Source organism: Fulmarus glacialis, unplaced genomic scaffold, assembly GCF_000690835.1.
Source record: "Fulmarus glacialis isolate BGI_N327 unplaced genomic scaffold, ASM69083v1 scaffold11505, whole genome shotgun sequence".
Taxonomy (NCBI): Eukaryota; Metazoa; Chordata; class Aves; order Procellariiformes; family Procellariidae; genus Fulmarus; species Fulmarus glacialis.
Window position 1 is genome coordinate 15,986 of NW_009214943.1, and position 14,992 is coordinate 30,977.

The 14,992-nt window shown below is 52.4% G+C and overlaps 1 protein-coding gene across 1 annotated transcript in view; it reads left to right on the plus strand.

The window, feature by feature from the left end:
* The first annotated feature begins 4,926 nt into the window (after window positions 1–4,926).
* LOC104077501 (inositol-trisphosphate 3-kinase B-like) overlaps window positions 4,927–14,992 on the plus strand; it is a 27,332-nt gene continuing 17,266 nt past the window's right edge. Inside the window, exon 1 of the mRNA XM_009578763.1 lies at window positions 4,927–5,103. Coding sequence (XP_009577058.1) covers window positions 4,927–5,103 — 177 coding nt within the window. The remainder of the gene's footprint in view (window positions 5,104–14,992) is intronic.

Consider the following 14,992-nt stretch of genomic DNA (forward strand, 5'->3'; position numbering starts at 1 on the left):
AGTGGTTCAAACAGGGCTCTGCAAAGGGAAACTCATCCAGGGGCAAATTTATCCCATGCTTTCAGTGTGCGGGCTGTGCTCCTGTGCCCGCTGCGGCAGCGTGCTTCCCCCAGATCGCAGCCCTCCCGTCATGGCCCACGCGCAGCACAGGAGCTGTGAAGGGCCTCATGCGACCTGAACGGGATCTCCGGCGTACAAAGGGCAGGTTTGTCTGAAGAGAGGGGGTTTTTTTCATATTTTCCAATGGGACCAGGAGACTCGACAAGACCCGGGACTGACTCGCTAAATCCAGTTCTTAAGACCAGTCCTTTGGAGTAGGTAACTTTTTATATTGTCCGCTTCCCGAGCTAAGGAAGTGACAGTCCTGTGGAGCGAAGGAGCGTGCCCCACGTGTGCATTAGCTGTCCCCCCCACATCTAAAGCTTTCTGCTTGAAACCGAGAGCCCACGTGGTGAGCTCTGCTGCCAATCCCAAATCCCACCGCTGGCTGCTGTGCGGCTGAAACACGGCTGCAGCTTCCCTCCTGATTTTGTCCAGATCCTCGGTTCTGCGAGTACTTCTGCTCCTTTCCTTTGAAGCTGCTTGAACTCAAATTAACAACCCTTTAATGGGACCTGCATCTTCCAAATGAGACTCTGTTAGCTGCTTGCTGTAGCTGTCATTTTTCCAGATGCTTTCAATGACCCTTTTTTTAACTACGTGTCTCTACAGAAAACCAAAATCCCCCCTTCTACCCCCCCAATCTAGCCAGTCTCTAGGATGTGCTAGTCACTGACTTGTGAGTACTTTGTTCTTGTCTGGCACATCAGCGGGTGTCACAAACAATCACCTCATCAACACGTTTTTTGTTAGTACCTCTAACACCCTGGCTATTAAAAATACCTTAGTTCATTAGCAAGACACTGTTTCCAGCATATAAACTTTTCCATTCCAGGATGACTGAATGTAACGCTCTAAAAAGCTTACAGTTGTTTATAAGCTAAATAAAATAGGACACCTTCCATCTGCTTGTGCCATGTCCCCCTACGACCACGTGAGAGGGACAGGCCTGCGCTGCTGTTTCCATAGGCATGTATTGGCCAAGATTAAATACTTCTATTTATGGATTTTTGGTTCTGCTGCTGTGTCCATCATACCACTGCCTGGGCAACAACACTCTCAGACTTAGGTCTTGTGAGATTTTTACATCTGCCCTCGTGAGCTGGAGCTTCAGCTGAGGCTGGTGGCACCGGTGGGTGCTGAGGGTCCCTGCCTTGCCGTCACGCAGGGGTGAGCAGGCTGCGGCAACGGGCCAGGCAGTCCCTAGCTAGGTGCAGCATCTTTGCATAGGCAATTACATCTGTGATTAGGAGCAGAGGGGATATTTGCATAGCTCCTGTGCAGAGCTCTGCGAGTGCCGGTGTGTGGTTGGTAGCTAACCCCGGGGTGGCCATCGCGCTCTTGGCGCAGGAGCCATGCGCAGGAAGAGCGCCGGCAGAGGTTTTGCTCAGCCATCTCAGAGGTGCTGGCTCAGGAGAAATGAATCCTTCTCCCTGGTGATGGCCTGGAGACGTGTCCCTAGTTAGCCACGCATCCTAGCCATGTAGTGCCAGTGCAGCATTGGCAAGGAGGTGTGAGCCTCCTCGACTGACGGTGCTGTCACTGGGACTCAGATGTTTTGTGGTGACCACGGTTTGAAGAGCTTTGCCTACTCTAAGAGGGAGCACATGAAGCCTTTTTAGTAATTCCTGTAGCTGTAGCGCCGGGAATGCCACTTCCTCATCAGTAGCTTCCTGACTTATTTTTCATGCAGAGCCTTGGCGTTTGTGCAGGTGAAGGAACAGTGAATCCAAAATGGTCTTATGGAAAAAATGCAAATATCGTTTTTATTAGTAGCTTGCCATGCGACAGGGACAGTGCATGTGCAAAGCAGTATGGCTTATTTTCTGCAAATCTCTCCTTCTCCTTGTAAGGCCGGGGAGCCTCTAACATTACATCTCTGAGAGGCCCCAGCAGCCGTATGCTATTGCACATAGTTGTGACTTTGTTTGCAGTAAAAAAATTAGGTCTTATCCTCCACAGGCCAAACAGTGGCTCCGAACAGTGCTAGCCAGCCAGGCAGTGGAGCTCGGCAAAGTCACCAAAAAGCAACTAGCTCCAAGCTGAAGTACTGAAACGTAACTTGTGATTTCTGGTTGATTTTGGTACTATTCTGTCTGAGACTGTGAAGGTCTCAGCGCTTTTCGTACAGAGCTGGACTTGTTTTCCAGATAGGAAATCTCCAAGGGAGATATGGGGTCTTCTAGACATCATCCCATAGGTGAAACTGCCTTTCTGTAGCTTCCTTCCATTCCTAACCAACAACAGGAGCAACTCGAGAGCTCGGAAGTGCCCAGGGTTTTTTTCCTTTTCTTGTTTTCCTTCAGGAAGGGGAGGTTTCCAAAGCTGTGATTCAGTACCACTGAACTAATTACTTTAGTTCTACGCCTCTCTGCCGGTCCCTGTCTCCGAGGACAGGCTTGCCACGCTGCGAGCCAGCATGCTGCTAAGCGGGGTGGCTTTGTGATAGCATCTGCAGCCTCTCGGTACTTGCACGGTACCCCAAACTGGTGGGGGAATTAACGCTGCAGGGCAGGAGGTCCCTGCATGGGAACGAAATGCTGAGATTTCTATTTCTGCCTACGCCAGGGAGGCACAAATAGGATTGCGAACATAGTGCAATAACTGAACCGAAGAGGAAACACTAACCCTAAATTGTTAATCCTGAATTGTCACGATGAAATTACACCGTGAGGAGACGTGTAAAACAGTCCAACAGTTAGCTGGACTTCCTCCATCCTCCAAAATGTTTGAGTTGTACTTGGAATGGGTATGCCCAAAAACTGGCTTGATGATCCCCAGTTGTCCATCTCTGAGGCTCTGGGGAGGTTAAAAACTGTGTAAATTGCTGTGTCTGGTGGCTTTTAATAGCTCACGAGTCTGGCCTGCAACTTCGAGCTGCTGTGGGAGATAGATAAGCCATGACCAGAGGTGTCACATAGTGCTGGCTTTCTGCAGAAGCTGGGCAGGCTGCTGCCCCGAGCTGCTGCTTGAGGGACCATCCCCGTGGTTGCCGGCAGTGGGAGAGGAGCCTTGGTGTTGGGGGTGGGTTAAAATCATTCCATGAACATCTCCTGGAGAGACCTGACCCCTAGAGCCACCAAAGCATGGAACTGGGAGAGACCTTACGGTAAGCGGCTGCTCTTGGATGGGGTCATGTTTCTGCTCAGGCTGTGGCTAGTTAGGCTCTGCTTGCCGCTCTCTGTCCGTGCTGCAAGGCAGAGATCTGCCCCGAGCGTGCGCAGGGCTGGCTAAGCCCCGTTAAACTGCGCTGGGGGCGATGGCACAGCAGTGGGGTGGGCATCCCTGCGGGTGGGACCCCCGTAAAGGGACTGGCCGCTTTGGAGCGAGGGCTGTGCCGGCGCACCCTCCCCCAGGAGTCACCGCTGTGCTCCCCGGGGAAAGCCACCAGGAATTTTTGGTTTTCCACCCACACCTCATTATGCTTGGGACCTCGGCTTTTCTATACTTGCACTCCGAGAAGTGTAGTAGTAGGTGTGCCCTTTTTTCAAGCCAGATCTGAAAACATGCGCACGTTTATTCTGAACAAGGCAGATTTCTGGCTCCGTCGTGCACTCCTTCGTTTAAACATAGTGTGAGTAGCGCACAGCACGCCCTGCAGAATCCTGCCGTCTCTCGCTGACTCGCTCAAGAAAGCTACCTCCCGGTCTGCAAGCTTCAACACCATGTAATGGAAAAATGTAGAAGTGGGGCCCGGCTGTGCGTCAGCGGGTGTCTTAGCAACCTCCGCCTGCGCTCGGCTCGGCGATAGGCGCGCGGGACTGTCCGTCTCTGCGCAGGGATGAAATGTAGCATTAAGCATCCCCCCTCCCTTACGAGGGAGAAGAAGGAAATACCAGGGTTTGCTGGTGTCGCTGGAGCTTGCCGGGTGCTAACAAAGCAGTAATTTATGAGTGTTGCAAAGAATTTCATCGGTCTTCAAAGCAGGACAGAGGCATCTGGCACTCAGCCACTGTGTTTGTATCAGTACAGGAAAAACGCTGAATTTCTTCAAAGCTGCCACAGGGTTTCCTATTTTTAGGTTAACAATGCATGTTTTGCTGTACGGCACCGAACGTCAACAAAGAATGAAGACCTATTTACGTTGCTTTGTAGTAAAACTGAAGCAACAGGAAGCCGTGAGCCATCTGGGTGCCTTCCGAACCCTCCAAAAGCCCCATCCCGAGTCAGTTGTAAAATGCACTGGGTCACCGCCACGCCAGCGGGTTTGCTTTCTGATGGGGGAAGAAGCTGGGTTTCGGGGATTGCCTTCCTGTCCTCAGAGCCTTCGAGATGCTGTGCGGAGGAGAGAAACCAACTGCCCGGCTCTCGATTGCGCTTGCGTTCAGAGGCTTTTTGTTTCTTGCTGTCGATCGTGCTCTCCCTCTTGAGGCAGCGTCTCAGCACCGGTGTGCGTCTCGGTGCAGGTGCCTGTGCTGGTCCCTGCATTTCGCAGGCGAAGGGCGAGCACTCGCTGGAGGAAGGGACAGTGCCAAGGGCCCTCTGCGCTCCCGAGGGCCAGAGGAGTCTGGAAGGGCACCAGCTGTCCTGAGTTTTCCTATGGCACTGTTGGAGCAAGCCAGTTTTGGCAAAAGTTTCTAACCTTAAGGGCTCCTTTAATGCGAGAGCTATGGTTGCTGGCTGACTAAAATCAGCCCCAAAGGAATTGCTGCTCTGATGTTAGTATTTCTGGGTTGGAGAATGGAGGACATCCAAGCTGGACGTGTGCTTTAGGTGGCAAGTTTCCCCTTGCCTTGCTGCAGGAAAACACTTGGAGCGTGAGCAGAGTGTTACGACACTGCAAATGATTTTACTGCAAGGGCAGGTACCAACTGCCTGTAGGGGGGCATGAAGCAGATCTCAGCTCCGGAGGCAGCGGAGGATGCTTTGCACCCTGGCTTGCTGAAGTGGCTCATCGAGCTGTCACTGAGCGAGAGCGAGAGGAAGCGGCTGCGCCTGCCCTCTCTCCTCCTGCACCCTGCAAGCGCTCTCCTGGGTGTCTGCAACAGCCGGCTGAGCCGTGGGGTGAAGTCCTGGCCACTCGCTGCTCACTCCCCCCAGCCTCCTCCGCTAGTTGCTTATTTGGGAAGGAACCTCTTTTTTCTCTTCTTATTTTGATTTGGAAAAATAAAATTAGAAAAAGCCTGTCGGAGAGCAAGTGACTAAGTGCTTCATGTGCTGCTGAAGTAAATGAACAGCAAAATGTCTGAGGGGAGAAGATGACTAAGTTTTTCTACCTCCTCTTCTGCTTCCCTCACCCTTTAAGAAGAGCTAAACATAGTCGCCTGCGGCAGGAGGACTTCAGCAACCAGCTGCTAAATCAGAGATTGTGGGCTTGCGCCTTGCCGAAACCCCGGTCGTTCAGAGAACTGGGTGTCTTCCCTACATTCATTTCTCTTCTCCCTTGCTCTTCCCCCAAGACAAAATATATTTAGAAATGCTAAGACACAATGAGCTAAACTCTGGCTTTGCTACACCCATGTTTATAATGGGTTCATTGTATCGCTTCCACCAGTGCCCTCGCGATTACATGGCTAGATATAACTACCTTTCATCTTCTTGTCCTTTTTTGGACCAGAAAATGGCTCGAGCATCCTCTTCAACCATAACAGTGCTGTTCTGAGAAAGGCTAACTGGATTTGAATACGAAACCCATGATCTCTACTTCTTTAAAGGGTGCCGCAGTCATTTGCAGCTCATCAGCAAGAAGCCGCTGCTTGCTAAATCAGTACCTGGGGGCTGGGGCTGGAGTTATGTCCATAAACACCATGTCATGCCGCTCGCCTTAAAAATAGCCTCTTTCAAGAGAAATATTTAGCTTAGAAACAATTTCACTTAAAAAAAACAGAAATAGAAGGAATCGGATCTCTCTTTTTAAGTGATGAACCTGAATTGCCCGGGTCACCCTTGGGTGATGCTGTGTGCATCCGGTGTGTTGCCAGCATCGCCGTGGTACTCAGACCCTCTCTTCCCGCATCCGGGGAGGGGGATGCTGGGGTTTTGGGGGGGGATCTGCTTGGCCGGGGCAATGGCAGAGTCACCGAGTGGATCCCTCCCCCAAACCCCAGCATCTTCCCCCTTGCGCCTATGCCAGCATCAGCCCCCCGGGGTTACCTGGGGTCCCAAGCGAGCCGACAGTGGGACGGGGTGTTTCTCCTCGAGCATCCTCTCCCCGCTGCGCGCCCAGGGATTCAACAGACAGCCATTGCAGAGGCGATTTTCCATTATTAATGCTCAAAAGAAAGTTCCATTTTCCTGTTTCAGACAAGCATTTCCCCTTTGGTTTAGAGAAACCGCTTCCTCCTCGGCACCCCGTGGAAGGCTGTAAACATGCACCGAAAGAGCAAATTCCCTTGCCGGCCCCTGCGTTCCTCTTTCCACCAAAAACCCGGCATCCCCCCAGCTGGCACCGCTGCGGCATCGCATGCACCAGCTCATGGGAGACTCCTCTGTTGATCAGCATCATGTATATAGGAGCAGCATGGTTTTTCCTCAATTTCTTAGGAGTTAACAGCTGGAATCTTCCCTTTCTTCCCCCGCCCCACCCCTGCGTGTCAGTGCACGGTTGGGTTGGAAAATCCAACCCCGCGTGCCGCACCGGGATGTAGGGTTGGGTAACCCTCTCTGTGTCTCCGAGGATCCCATCCCTTTCCCTGAGGGCTCAGGGGTGTGCCGGGGTGCAGTGGGGCTTGCCGGCTCTGCACACAAGCTTCAAAGGCAGAGTAAAAGAAGCAGCATAGGAAACCTCCATGGCGCATCGCTAGCAAGAAACCTCCTTGCCTGATACCGTGACGGCTTCTTCCCCCACCACCCTGCTGGCCTTTCCCCGGCACAGGGCTGCCCAGCCGGCACCGGCACGCTCCTCGGATGCTCTCGCACCAGGCAGGCGTGGCAGGACGTTGGCTTTGGCGACAGAGGTATGTACCCAGCCCTGCAGAAGTCGAGCCGCGTTGCTAAAGCTGGCATTTTTTGGTGACTCATAACTAAAATGGCTAAGGGGCGTGCGTAGGGCTTTAACTCTGAAAATGAAGCCGAGGATAAAATTACTGCTGGTGCTGTGCTGAGGTCTGCTTGCTGTCAGACTTTCGGCTGCAATGGGCCGGGGGGCAGCTGAAGTGTGCTGTTAACATGAATTCCTCCCTCCGTCCTGTTCTCCAAGGTCCCTCGTACCCGCACGGTGCAGCGGCCGCGCACAGCCGGTGCTCTCGCTCTGCTTGTGCCACCCGCTGTCCTCGCCGGGCTGGGTGAGCCTGCTCCCGGGTGCGGCGGTGACGAGCACCCTGCCTGAAAGAGCGTGGGCGCAGCAGGGTCTGGATCCGCCCGGACAGGGAACGGGGTAGTCTGGCTGAAGTCGATGGGGATACGCTCCCTGTTCGCAGCCTGACGCTGCTGTGTGGGGTATCGGGAACGAGCGGCTGAGCCTGTCAGATGCTCTGTGTTTGAAGGTGTTTGAAGCCCCGTAATTAGCTTGGCCTTGCTGTGCTCCTGGGAGCCCCTGGCTTTGGCACAGCCTCTGGTTGATGTGTCCAGCGAGGAAGGAGTCCTTGTGAGCAGCTTCTCCTGAAGGGCAAGGTTTATGCTTCCCATACCCATTCGGGGAAGTGTAGCTGGAAAGCTGGTAGAGGACAAAGCCTTTGTCTCCGGAGGGCTCACGAGGTGGGCTCAGAAACTATCCATGGCAAACGAACTTACGTCTGTCTCATTCTGGTGGAGAGAAGCCCTGTGTGTGCCCACAAGCTCCGGTGCTGGGCGTAATGGGTGCTGAGAGCTGTGAAAACTGACCTGCACTGCCCTTGCCTGCGCATCACCTTGCAGCAGAAGCGGGGACCGGTCCGCGGGTGCACAGTGCCTGTCACAAGCCTCTCTCTGCCTTCAGATCTAGACCACTTTTTTTTAATAGCACTTGGGGTCAGTGCTGTTTTAAGACCGGAGCCTGTGGGATGCAGAGCCAGGCCTCCTGCTCAAGAGAGGCCCCTTGGCCGCTGTGCGTAATCACCCGGGGAGATGCTTTGGGCACTGGACGGTGCATAGGCAGCAGGTCTGCAGCTGCAGGGGAGGGTGCTGCAGGGCACGGGAGGTGCGTGCTGCCCCGGCACACGCCTGCGGCATCCTGGCTGCTTGCCATGCCCCTCTCTGGGTTTCCCAAAGTCACCATCTTTCTCTTTCTAATATGCTCCTTCTGTAAGGATCTGAAACCGAGGAGTATCAAACTGCATTTCCACTCCTGGAGGAGTTTCTCCTGGTTGCCGATTATATTTAGGAGCTGCCTAAAAAAAGGGGCTCATCCCATGGCGGCGTGTTGGGGGTGCCGGGGAGCTGCGGCTGAGGCAGGCTGGTGCTCCCAGCAGCTCCTGTGCAAGCAGAAACTCCTCCAGCCACTTAGCAAAGTATTTGTGGTCCCAGCTCTGAAGCAGGAGAGACAATAAAACTCTAAATAGTACTTTAAACCATCAAAGTGCTATCCAAACATGAAGGACTCCAAACACAAATGAAAGTGCTAAACTGATTTAAAGGGGAATTAAAAGGTCACGCCTGTTGAACATTCAGCTTTAGGGTTTAGTCATGTTTATGAAACTTATAACTGCTCTTCTAAATCAGCTTTTTACACTTCATATACCCAGTAAATGTGGGTATGTTCAGGGCTTGTGACTAATTTTAAGAATTTTTTATTCTAAACAAATTACCACAGCCATTGCCTGGCCCTTTTTTTCTTCCCTTTCGTCTCTGCCTTCCCACTCCAGCCGAAGGCACTTAAAACGCATCCGAACATTTCACTTGCTCATGGAAGAGAGATGCATTTCTCACTCACATATTCCACAAAGTGAAGTTCAGTTATGGCTGAATAGAGTAAGAGCAGCGAGCTAGCTCCATGAGCAGGCAGAGAGAGGGAACAGCGATGGAAATGTTTTCTGCGTCCAAGACCAGCGCGAGCTGCTGGGGGTTTCAGCAACAGGAAAGCTCAAGCCAGGCCTTTCTCATCCAGCTTCTCCTGCAGATTGCTCCACTAACATTGCGTGACTTGGTTTTGCATAACCTTGCTTGTGCATCATCAATGCTTATGCTCCTAGGTTGTTATATTTACAGCGTCCGTACCAATGCCCTCCGTGCTGATGCCAGAGGAAATACTTCAGATGGCTACAACAGCACTGGAAGTCAGTGGCTGCCCTGTCTGGCCCACGTCCACCCTGCCTGGTAGTACATCAGGCTGAATGGATGAGTGATGTAGCATCACACCACAGTGTGTGCCTGGTGTGGGCATTGAGCTGGGAGGAGATCCGTCTACAACCTCCTTCTTTGGGGGTATGGGCTCTGGGCGTTGCAGCTCACCTCGTGGCCCGTGTCAGAGAGCGGACCAGTCCAGTCCCAAGCCCTTCTGGGTCACCTCCAGAAGCAGACAGGAAGAAATCAAGACTCAAAAAGCAAATATTAGCAGTCGCTTTGTTCCACTCATTGATGTTACTTCTGCCTTTGGTGTCTCTGACCCAAAATACCTCTAAGCAGACCGTAAATGTAGCCTCCTCGTTTAAATCCCTAAAAACTTGCCTTCAAGTTGTAGGAGAGGGTGTTCAGCAGCCCGTCCTGTGAGTAACTCTATCTACCAGTCTAAATAAGCCAAGATTGGAAATAACTGGGACTTTACCATCTCCTGCTGGTCTAAGCACCTGTGTTGCTTCCCAACATGCCCTGTGCCAGGGACCCCCCTTCCCAAAGGACCCAGGGGTCCAGGGCATCCCTCGGGAGGACCCGGCAAAGCCTACAGCTCCCGTCCCACCTCCCCGACACGTAAGAGCACAGCTCAGTGCCTTGCGTTAAGATTGTTTCTTGCAGGAAGGCTGTACCCTACCAAACCACTGCCCACCGGGACCCTCTGTTGTGACTTTTCAGAGCTGAACCTCTTCCATATCCTAAAGTGCAGCTCTGGCTTTTAGGTTGCTGAGCTGGACTTCAAATCAAGCGACCAGAGACTGATGGAGTTGTATGGTGTTGAGAAGGGCATGTCGTTTGGTCTTGGAGAGCAGGTGGGAGCTAGCAGCAGTTGAGGATTTACAGTGGCAGGGTTGGGAAGGCTGGAGGGGTCCTTCCCCACTGACAGCAGGAGAGCGAGAAGCGCCAGAGCCAGCACAGGCTCAGGAGCCCACGTCCCCAGCTTCTGCTGCGCTGCTAGAGGAGCCGATGAGCAGAAATGACATTCTGAACCAGAAAGACGGTGGTGAATACTCTGGAAATGGGAAAGGGATCAAACGCAAGTCTCCAGATGGAAACAGAGCAGTTTCCATCAAAGCCGATGACAAATTCCCTGATACAAGGTCAGATCTTTGGACAGCACATCACGTTTCTCAGCTGGACGCCTGGTCTGGCTGCCTACAGCTTTGTGCACCGGCATGTTGCACAGATGGGCTGCAGTGCTTCGGGACTCTTCTCGCAAATCAAGTCACCGAGGCCCGCTTTTGGCTACCAGCAAGTATTGTTATAATCTGCTGGCTTTTAAAAGCTAGCTGCTTGCTGAGGAAGAAGCACTGTACGGCTTAAGTAGCCGTCCACCAAAAGTGATTAGCTGTTTCTGAATTATTCACTTACCCTCTCCAAGCTGAAAATTGCTTAACAAACCTTATTTGTGTGTACTTAATGAGTAACAAATACATTTCCAGAGATCTGGATCAGTTCCCACTCAGGAAAGTAGGCTGAACGTGTCTAATGCTGGCAATTAATAATTCAACCAGCTTTACGGGAAAGTCAGTTACGGCTGATCTGCATTAGGAGGTTTTCAGCTTTACTGAAGTAAAGGCTTTCCATCAGGAGGAAATGCCTCATGGAGACGACCATAGCTTTGAGGCTCAGTTACTCTAAGCTCCAACGCAGGCTTTGCCTTCGCTCTCACTTAGGCTTTTTCAGCTTCTTTCCTCGGCCAAATTGGACAGAGAGGTCTAACACTGCCTCTCCTCTCCGTGGCGATTAATCCGAAGCGTGGCGCTGACGTGGATCCCACGCCGCTGCTGCGCTCTGCTTGTGCTTTGTGGGTGAGGAGGTTGCAAATGTCCTTATATGCGACGGGTGGCTTCTGTGCAGCCGGCTCCCACAGCCGCTCCGTTTCCTTCCATTGTGATAGGGGAGGTCACACCGAAGGACTGCTGCTCGCCCATCTGCCTTTGCTGCTTCTAATTCTCCTCGCCTCCATCACGAGCAGGAAGAGGGAGCCTGCAACAAGCTCCTGTTTTTTTCCAATACACTGGAATATTTTTTCGATGATCCCAGCAGATGTTCCTGGCTTTCAGGCGTTTTTATGGCGGCTCCTCTATCGCACGTGCTGATCTCTTGCAGACAGCAGAGAAGGCAGTAGCTTTATCCCTATGACCCTTTACCCCAGATCTTTTGTCTTGGTGGGATCGCTCCCTGGTCCCACTGGAGAAAAGGGCATCCCTCACAAAGCCAGATGGGAGTGGCTTCTCTCCTGTGAGAGGCAAAATCTTTGCTGGCTAAAATGAGACTATTCTGAAAAACAAAGCATCTGAAGTAAAAGAAATAATGCATGGATTAGGATTTTTTCTCTCTCTAAGTGAGATGGAGACCTTCGAAAGAAGCAGAAGATACTATGCCGCAGCAGAAGCTACTATGCCCCAGCCATCAAAATAATTTATTTAATGGGGCTTGTGGGTTTGGACTAGAATTGCTAGGCACCCAGAAGTACCTTTCAGTCACCAAACTATATTACCTTTTATTAACTTGGGTTAAATCTGTTGTTGGGCCTCGCTTTATCGTTGTTCAACAACTGCCACGGGAGCCTGACAGGCATTGCCTCTGCCAGGTTTTGGGGAGCTGCTGAAATTTTTATTAAATGCCTTGTGTGACTAAACCAAGAAATGCCCACTGGCCCAAAGCCCTCCCATTGCAAGCAGCTCCTCTGGCCAAAACAAGGCTGTTTCGCCATTGTGCAGTACAGAAGCAAATGTGTCGGCGAGGATGAGGGGAGTTTGCATAGGAGGAAGACGGTGTAAAACATGGGCTGTCACTTGCTGCCAGCATCAGGGGCAGTGGTCACAGCCTGGTGCACGCTGAAGCGGTCACTGGGCTCTTTCTATTGCTGCCTGGATGGACGGAGAGGTTTGAGGGGCTGAAGGATGGCAAAACCGAGCAGAGCGTAGCCCCAGCTCTCCAGAGCATGTCACGGGAGGGTTTTCGGCCGGGATCCTGCATTTTGGTGGTCCGGGTGCCAGGACGCGCAGGAGGAGGCATCCCGCGGTACCTGCCAGCTCTGCCCCGCCGCCCTCCGCGCCCAGCGCCCAGCACAATGAACAAAGCTGGCCTCCTCGCCGCGGCTGGGGTGACAAGGTTTTTCCCAGTCAAGGGAAACAATCATCACTAGGGAAACCTTAACTACTTTTTAAAGACCAAAAGAAAACACATTCATTCTTTTAAACATGGAAAACTAAATGGCCTCTTTTTCCTTGGCTGCATGTGCGTGGCCGCCGAGCAGGCTGACACGGAGTGAACTCTGTGGGTAAACGCTCCCCCCACTTACTTAGTTATTAAAGCAGAGGGCTCTCCGGCACAAAGTCTGCCCTTCTCAGCTGCTCGCCGTGTTGTTTTTTAAACCAGCAAGGCTCCGGACACGAGGAGCGACTCGCCGACCCTCCTACTTGTGAGTGAAACATGCCGGAGTCCTTCTGAGCTGTGCCGAAGGCCCCTTCTCACGGGGGCCCCCGGCACGCAGCACCGTGGCTGCACTTCTCCTTTTGGAAGAGCTGGAAGTGAAAGCGAAGAGCGGAGAGGGCTGCTGTGCCTCCCACCCACGCTAGCCCCACGGGAGGGTGTTTGGGGAGTCACCCAAGGAGCGAGCAAGGGTGCTGGGCGCGGGGCAAGGCTGGCGCGGTGCCTCTCCTGAGCCGCTGCGCTTGGCAAGGGGTGGGCAGCCGGGGATGTGCCGGTGGGGCTGCCTGGCCACCTGGGTGTTTCGGTTCTGCAAGGGGTGGTTGGATGTTAGCGTGCCGCGGGAGCGGGGCTTTCTCCAAAGCGGAGGGAAAGCCAGGGTGTCACTCTTGCAAGCCCCCGGGCTGCAGCAGCTCCACTGAAGCCAGGGGAAGTGGTGGGCATTGGTGACACCACTGTCTCCTCACAGTTTTTCTCCATCTCTTCTGACCCTAGGCTATTTTGGGATCTTCCTGGGAGAAAGGGGATAAAGTTCTTTCCAGAAGTGGGAAAAATCATTAAATTAATGATTTTAATTTAATGCTGCTCCCACTTTCCCATCCCCTGCCCCAGCTGCATAATCTTGCCTCTAACGGTTCATGTTCTAGTTAATAAAAAGTGCTGAAATACAGGTCCAGCTCCTGCTATTTCCAGGAACGTTTGGTCCCGTAAAACCATAGGAAACCATAATTTCAGCAAATTAAATCAGTTATTGCCTATCTCTCTGGCTCAACGCATGGAAAGGGAAGAGCACCCGGCTGGCTCCGTGCACGGGGAGTAACACCAGGCAAATTCCACCAGCATCCACACTGGGAAAGGGAGGCAACAGGCAGTCCCAGAAAGGCACGTCTCCTTCAAGCAGACATTAAAGGAATTAGGGAAAATGTACAGCGAGCACTGAGCTCATCCGTCACTTTTTGTTTAATCTAATTAAACACAGTATATCCTCTGACCTTCTGGGTTGGCACTAAATTCTCCTATGTTGTTCTTTCCATATGAAGCTCTATTGACAGATGGGGAAAGCCTAGTTTGCTTTAAGCTTCAGATAAGTAAAGTTAAACACGCAGCAGATAAAATTGTTTTCCCAGCACTCCTCTCCCACTGACCAATTGTGGGTGCTCGCCGGGAGGGCTTAACTCCTCTGGCCGGTATCCCACCCCCAGCTCGGGGCACCGCGCTCTGCAGCGAGTGAAAGCAAGCTAGCGGGCAGCTGTAAGAGAGCAGAGTGCTGCAGAAACCCTTGAAAGTTCATTTTTAGAGTTGGTTCCGACAGTTGCTCGGCTTCGTTTCCATGTGACAGACGATTGGGGAAAACGATGCTGCTCCTCGCTAAATATATTTCCAGAGTCACTAAATAATTTGCTACCTAACAGCTAATCAGTCAGCATTTGCTGATGCTGAAGCAGGTTTTAAATAAAAAGTGTCAAATTGCATCAGACACCTCGTGCATATTCCCTGCTTATACAGGCTACATGCCGTTGCTGCGTGTGCAAAAGCGCAGTCGGTCAACACAGCTTCGGGAGTTTTCTGGGAGGGAAAGCAACCGCAGAGCTGGATTTGGGGGAGAGCGGGGTGCCAAGGTGCCACAAGCAGGCGCAGGCTTTGATCATGCACAAGAGTTGGAAGCGTGCTCAGCTTTCGGCGTGACGACCTGCGTGCTCCCTTCCTTGCAGGCAGACGAGAAGAGCACGTATCTGCCCTTCACCAGCATCACTTGGTAATGCCACCTGCAAAGCTATTTTTTCCAGTATGGTGAAAAATCTGAGTCAGGGCAGTCACTGCAGGTAACTCCTCCACATACGTACAGCTGCGCCTGTGCTCCTGGACCTACGCACGAATAACTCCTTGAAATGTAAACCGAAAGTTACAGAAGAGCCTGGAGGCGATGCCCTTATGCTTCCCGACAGGCCGGGTTAAAGAAGATTTCTTTACTGTAAATAGCTTTAATACTCCCTTTGTATTTTAATAGCGCCAGGCAGGGCGGGAGGCAGCAGCCCGCCGAGCGCAGAGGGGCTGCTTTCTGCACGTGGCCATGGAGTCAAACTGGAGTGGTGTGAACCTCATGGCTCTGATTTTCCATGACCAGCTGCAGGAGCCCGACACGGGGGTTGGCACGACTGGGATCCCAAGCCGTCGGCTTTGAGATGTTCACCTCTGTCTGAACCCATGCCGATATTCAAATAAACACAGACCTCTTGCTGGGAGCTCTCAGCCATCCCCAGTGGCTGGG